General features: G+C 33.1%; 1 protein-coding gene across 1 annotated transcript; it reads right to left on the bottom strand.

The window, feature by feature from the left end:
- Positions 1–2,336: 2,336 nt before the first annotated feature.
- On the bottom strand, positions 2,337–7,313 carry LOC103702707 (proline-rich receptor-like protein kinase PERK7). Its single transcript, XM_008785246.4, has 9 exons — positions 7,157–7,313; positions 6,294–6,731; positions 4,778–5,314; positions 4,551–4,637; positions 4,395–4,465; positions 3,823–3,899; positions 3,575–3,722; positions 3,284–3,445; positions 2,337–2,820 (listed from the first exon to the last, which is right to left on the bottom strand). Exons 2-9 carry the CDS (start codon positions 6,676–6,678, stop codon positions 2,530–2,532), a joined length of 1,758 nt encoding a protein of 585 aa, XP_008783468.1. The 5' UTR covers positions 6,679–6,731; positions 7,157–7,313; the 3' UTR covers positions 2,337–2,529.
- Between the last annotated feature and the right edge of the window lie 223 nt (positions 7,314–7,536).

Raw genomic sequence — 7,536 nt, 5'->3', positions numbered from 1 at the left:
GTCTACATAAACAAACATGGTCGACTTAGTTTGAAGTTCAAATTGCTTGGACTTAGATAGGAGTCTTCGAGCAAATAGCATGTTAGGAGTATAAGACCTATGTTAGAGATTATATAAATTGCTTAATAGGGAACCACTGATTGTATAAGAAGAATAACGAAATTGGGTATATAGGGTTGATCGGACGTTAAATCCACCAATGTTTGTCACAAATATTTAGATAATTTATTTATATATAAAATAATTATAAAGTATATGTATTGTTTACAAATATTTTTGGGAAATTTTTTCTCTTGACCGATAATTCCTTATGACCTAATGGATGAGTATATCGAGATTTTTTCCAATGATGACTCTAGTTATTATGATAGTGGATGGATGAAATTGCAAGTTTGCATGTTATCTTCTGGAAGGTTACATCTCGAAATGTTTGATCCTAGGGTTCGCTGTAATACCGTTTTCCATGTCACTTATAACCTATCGGTGTGCTAATTAATATGAAGTAAACATTGGTCAATTTGTTAATCAATAATGCACCTTTAGCCCAATGATAAGAATCCCAATATCTAGTTCATTGATGCAGTTCCATGCGCCCAATATATGAATTGACTTACTCTAGAATCAATGTACACCTTTACTAGGACCTTGAGTGCGTATATGGGTTCAGGCTCATTAATTCAGTCTTTAGAAAAAAATATTTCAGCCTTATTGGCTAACTGAGAGGTTGTTTAAGTCCCAAATATTGATATGGGTTAATTTTGTGTGAGCATTAATTCAGACCCATTTATGCACGACACTAGATTAAATGGGTTTTGACTGGTAATTGAGCTTATATCTCCAGAAGAGAAAGAAAAGTCCCATAAAAGCTCAAAGATTAGCACCACAGGCCTTGGGTGGATGACCAACACTCTCTATTCTCCTCTCTCAGTCTTGTCTTCCCCACATCATCCATAATTTCTCTTGCATAGTCTTGTGCCATTGAAGCGTTCGAAGTGCTATGGAGGTGAAGATGGGAGGAGCTCTTTGAGCATTCTCATGGAGGCCTATCTTTGAGCCAAGTTGATCCGGGCAGGACTCAGCAATGGTACAAAGCTTGAAGGCTGCATGTCGTTGAGAACGATTGCACCTGCTCGAGTTTCCTCTACATGGAATAATTATTTGGATTTAGAGCTGCAGGTAAATCTAAATCCTTGTAAGCGTGGTTACTCAAAAATTAATTTGCATGCACCTGCTTTTCCCAGGGACATGGTTAAATTATTTTCCGCTGCATATATATCTCGAACCTTGCTTTCACCCATCACTCTTGTAACTATTTTTGGGATTCTAGTATTGGTGGTCCTTTAGAATTAAGGTTTAGATTTGTTTTCTGATGCCATTGAATGTAATCATGCTGTCGAAGTTAAGTCGTAGATGCTATCTAGTTTAAACCCCAAAAAAGATTTATATTACATAAAAATTCTAATGTTAGTTTCAAAAGAAGAATCTATATTTAAGATGTAATTACGGTTGGTAAAATAAAAGGCTTATTAATTTTTATAGACTAGAAGAAGTTATATATTTTTGAAAGATATTTACGGGCCTAAACAATTTGGTAGGCCTTATGTCACGGGCTTCCTATTCCTAAAGCACACAATATGATGCTTAAAAGCTTTGCTTGCCCGTACCTACGCCCGAGGAAGGACGATAAGCTAAAGCACTTAGAAAACTAGGAAGGACACACAAAAGAGTTTTTGAGAGAGTAGAAAGTTATATTGCACTATAGAACTATGCCACTTTCTTTTGTTGGTTTGGCCAAATGAGGCCGCCCCTTTTATAGGCACTATCATGTACTTTGGTTAGCTATGATTATGTATAAGTATCACAAATCTAACAGTTAGGGTTATTCTAGATCACTCTCTAGAACTTCCATTTGTTTAGCAAAAATATAGATAAGGCACAAATTAGCTTATAATAGAAAAATAATACTTAGTCATAGTGAGGCTTCTACCTCGTCAATTACATGTTTAGTAGTAAGAGAATAGAATTTTGACATCGTATAGCTTACCAAGAAACCCAGATGCACCTTTCTTTGCATCTAACAAAATTTTGAGAAATTACTTGCAGTATTGAGTTTATGATTTGCCTTTGCCTTCAAAAGGATTCAAGTCCAAGGCCTTCATGTACAAATATGTTACTTCATTAATTTAAGAGATCTCATAAAAAAGATGAAGAGAAGGTAGGGAGAATATCATAGAAAATATCAAATAAACCTTCATTCCAAGTTTCTCTATTTGAATATTCTTTCCTAGACATGAACAATGAAAAAACATACAACCTAGATTTTTTTTAAAAAAATAAGCCCCAAACTTTTCTTTTAACTTGAAAGAACATATAGTCCAAGTCATAACCATGTCTTCCTCCACTTTTAAAAAATTCTTAGAACAACTCTCTATATGCATCAAGTGGATCATGACTCACAAAATGACCATAAAGCATTAAGCCCACTTCATTGTTCACTCTAATGGATGGATGTGTAAGACAAATGCTTTTTTAGAGTGGTGAATGAGTTCTATGCTTTTGGTTTCCAATTGGATTCAATTCATCGGAAAATATCCCATCACTACTTGATACAGAATGGTGGTGTCCATATTCATCCATTATTCCACTATACTCATCACTATATTCTGGACTTAGAGGTGTCATTTTTCTGATTCGCCTCATTTTCACATTATATGAACCTGAATCATAATCCAAGCCAGAGCTAAAGAGCATACTTTGCCCGGGCCTCATTCCCTCATTCAAGTCTTCAAGAGATACATCGCCTTCCAATGCTCGTACAATCTGCTTGTAAAACATCTTTAATGATTATGGAGACATCCAAATTTTAAATGCTTATTTATAAGGTAAATTATTATTCAAGTTCAACATTCAAGATAATGTGGAGAGGGGAAAGTGCAAAACTAAAGGAGTATGAAAGTTTTGTCAAAATTTTCAAAAGAATTCAAAACTAATGAGGGATAAACCACAGAATGATCTTAGAATTTGAAGGAAATTGAAGAGATGTAAACTGAATTATATTTATACAACTTAAAATCAAATTTTAGCTGTCAATAAAAATATCACTTGTTTGATAATACACATATTTTCATGAAAAATCTAAACATAAGTCACATATAAGTTGTTAAATATATGGATATTCAATTAACAAAATATAAAATAATGCAATTTTTAACCAATAAAAAGTTCTAAGCATGAAAAATTGTTAATGGTTCAAAAAAAATGATTTTATTTTATATCTTTATACCTGACTCATTTTGGGGCGCCTTTTCGCTGAATGGCGAACACTAGCCGCAGCACATGCTACCATACGTGCCATTTCCATTGGATCATAGTTGTCATTCAAACGTGGATCAGCTAATTGATCATAGTCGCCATCAGCTAATACACGCGATAGAATAGGTTTTGCCTGATTGAATTTAATAAAGCAATAAAAATTATATATAATAGATACATAGCTTATTATATTATAATTTATTTGCTAAAAAATACTTAAATAATTAAATCTAAATTAATAATATATGACCAGCATATTTACCCAATCAACCAAGCTATCTTCCATAAATATGTGATTGTTATCAACAGGTCTTCGTCCAGTTATCAACTCCAAAAGCATCACACCATAGGAGAAGACATCTGATTTCTCTGTTAACTTGCCACTAGATGCATACTCAGGAGCTAAATACCTAGTCATGGGAGAGAAATTAAAAATATCTCAAAATATAGAGATCACATTTGAATTTAAAACAACAATGAAACATGCCACTCCATGGAGCATTTTCTTACCCAAAAGTTCCCATGACACGTGTCGAAACATGTGTATCATTGTCCGATGATAGCTTGGCCAATCCAAAATCTGCAACCTGGATAAGTTATTGTGCAAAAGAATCTTTCATTATAGAAGAACTTAAATGGATAATCGTATTTAGATACCCTTATATGAACCTACATGCTAATACATGTTTGCTAGATGAAGACATTTTGATCCCTTTAACTAATTTTGTTTTTAATTATCTAATTCACTCATGAAAGAGCAAGCTATGAGTAGATGTGAATTGAGGCAATAATTATAAGATTATTCTCTAGATCAGAAACTTAGAGGGCTAGTGATCCCTAACAACTTTTGTTTTCTTAAAGAAAGGAAGGAGGAGAGGGGAAGAATCTATAAATCTATTCTTGATGTTCTATTAAAAAATTTTGTCACATTATTTTCTTTTCTATACAAATTTTAAAATATAAACTTGAATATAAATATAAGATTTTGTGATCATACAACAACCTCTCCAAATGACTAAACAAGCATGTGCATAGAAAATTCAACTTACAGTCTAAATATTATTCTAAATGAGTTGCCTTACCATGCCTTCAAACTTATAATCCAAAAGAATGTTGGAAGATTTGATATCACGGTGAATAATACGAGGGTGGCCTGCATGTTGATGATACAAACCAAAAAATTAGTTATATATCAATGGTTAAGAAAGAAGTAAAGAGAACATAGTAGATAAAATTACAATCTTCATGCAAGTAAGCAAGGCCTTTGGCTGAGCCTAGTGCAATCTTAAGCCTTGTAGCCCATTCCATCACGAGAAGATTATTTTCTGCAATAAATTCCAAATGATTTAGCAAATTATATTGTCCATTCTTTACGAGATTCAACATATGATAACATGAATTTTAAGTACCATAACATGTTAAGCAAACTCTTATGATGACCAATGGAAATGAAGAAAAAGCTAACCATGGAGGTGATACTCAAGAGTCTTGTTCGGTACGAATTCATATACCAACATTCTTTGGGATCCAGCTATACAATATCCAACAAGGGACACTAGGTGGCGGTGGTGGACCCGGCTAATAATATCCACCTCAGCCTGGAACTCTCTCTCTCCTTGCCCACTCCCTGACTTGAGCTGCTTCACTGCAACCTCCTTTCCATTAGGTAATACTCCTTTGTGCACATAACCAAAGCCTCCTTGCCCTAAGAGATTGGCTTGTGAGAAGCCATTGGTGCAAGCAGCAAGCTCCTCAAGGGTGAACACACTCTTGTTGAACCCTAGGGCTAAGTTTGGAGAGGGGGGTGGTAATGAAGGACTATGGGGACTTGAGTATCTTGAGGTCATATCACTACTGCTCATCATTGGAGAAGGTGGCAATGGATGCCACCCAGCTCCAGGAGGACTAGGTGAGATTGGAGGCGGCGGAAGCTTAACGACATAATCCGTCCCTTGGTATTCATTTTGCCATTTCTCGTGTGGTCCACTATTATAATAGTCACCTATATTAGCAAAAAATATGATTCAAGTCAAAAAAAAAAAATATTAGGCTTTGCTATTGAAAAATAATTTCGATAGAGCATGCGTTGTTTGGAAAATTTCTTTAATGAAAACACTATTAACTCTTAGATAACGACTTACTAATCATGGCCGACGTGCATTTGTTCATATCTACGAAGTATTAGAATAACTGAGAGCAACCCAATTGTTCTTTTACTAGAGATTTTGCATGCAATATAAACACAAAATTGGCACAATTAGGAAGAAACAAGCATATCAAATCAAGATCAAATTAGAAACTTTTGTTTATAGTGACTAATATGTTGACAAGAGATGATACATAATTTTTCCAAGAGAATGTTGTTTATGATTTTTAAGAGTACAGAGATCTCTACAAATGACCAAAAGCTTACTTAGACATGATATTAATAGAACAATAGACGTATGCGCACCCAAAAATACTATTATAATTTATTAATGAATAGAAGCAGTTACAATATTTTCTGAATAATTATATAATTCTCCAAAATATTTATCATTTTTTTATATGCCAAATGACTCATTAAAAATTTTCAAACTAAGATTTGGAATTTTCAGAATTTATACCAAGTTATTCAATTAAATCTAATAAGTTTGTGAGCATTTGGTGATATTTGTTACTCATGTTATCTATTGTTATATTATTATTGTTTTTGTTAGACCATATCTGTTGTTTATGATTCTAAATATATAAGGAATATATATTCAATTATTTTGGTTTTTAAGATTGTTATACAAAAGTTCAAGGTTTTTCCTTCCAAACTTCAAATTTTCCCTCACTAAATTCTTCTTGAAGTTATTGATACAAAAATAGATATATGTTTTTAATTAGCTATGAAGCTTAATTAGTGATTCTAGTTAATAAAAACTTTTTTGCATCGGAATAACAATTTCTACATGATACATACAATTTTGTATTAGAATAAAATTGGCCAAACATACCTTTAAACCCTGAAGTATCTGCATAATATTGCATTGGATTGTGAGGCTTTTTCTTTTTCTTGCAGCAGCAGATGCATGTAATGGTCATAAGAATAAAGAATAAAACAACACCTATCCCAACCCCAATAAATATGGGTACATTTGAAGAAAGTGGATCTTTAGATTTGGTTGACTTCTTGTTTGAGTTTTTGGAGGGTGGTGGTGGAGCACGCATAGAAATGGACTCATTTTTGGATGATTGGATTGATGTATGGGAGCTCTTTAAATATGAAAGTGGTGAGAATTTTTTAGGAGATGAAGACCCACTTTGAGGAAAAGAAGGTGAATCTTTTAAGGATGATGACTTGGAAGATGATGAATTGCTCGAAGTTGAGTTTGAAGACATTTTCTAATGGTAATCTCAATTTAAATGACCATATCCTTTCTGTCTGCTTGTGCCTGCAACGCAATAGATCGAAAAAACCTATAAAGAATCCAACAATCCAAAATACCTTTAAACAACACAAATAACTATTATAAAACCCAATTATAAGAAAAAATAAGTATTATAAGTTGCAAATGCTAAGATATATTTTTATAATTTAGAAGTAAATTAAATTTGAGTGAGAATAATTGATAGATATAATTTATAATTTTACTAACATGATTAATGAGATGAATGACCAAATTCATGCATAAACAAAAAGAGAGATGTGGAGAAAGAAAAAATATTTCAACAATCAAACATATTTTTTGATTCTTCCCACTTTATCAATGATAAAGTTGGTGTTTCTTTGCTTGAAAACCAAAAAACCAATTTCAATTGAATTATAGCTAGCAAAAAAAAAACAAATAAATGTGTGCATATGAGGAAAAGAGAGTACCTTATTCTTTTCTTTTATCATCAGATAATTTAAAAAGAATATATGGAGAAGGGTTCTTAGGGAAGGGCGAGGAGAGAGATGCAATGTTAAGCATTAGCTTCGTCCTTCCCCAAAACCACTTCTTCATTCCACGGGATAATGTTTAAAGTTTGTTGTTTTTATTTGATGCCATCAATGCAACTAAAAAGCTGGATGTGGGAGGGGAAAACAAAAAAAGGATAATAAAAGAGAAAGAAATAAAAGGCGAGCGATAAGGGTCATGTTCTCCACCAAACCTCTCGTTACTTCTAATATTAGTAGTCTTTTACCTATTCTTGTACGGTAGTTAGCCTTTCCCTATGTGACGCTATCTGATTTAAACAATATCTAATTTTTACGTG

This window comes from Phoenix dactylifera, chromosome 16 (assembly GCF_009389715.1).
Source record: "Phoenix dactylifera cultivar Barhee BC4 chromosome 16, palm_55x_up_171113_PBpolish2nd_filt_p, whole genome shotgun sequence".
In the NCBI taxonomy this organism is placed as follows: Eukaryota; Viridiplantae; Streptophyta; class Magnoliopsida; order Arecales; family Arecaceae; genus Phoenix; species Phoenix dactylifera.
The sequence above is the reverse complement of the archived record's forward strand: the minus strand, read 5'-3'. Positions and strand labels throughout refer to the sequence as shown.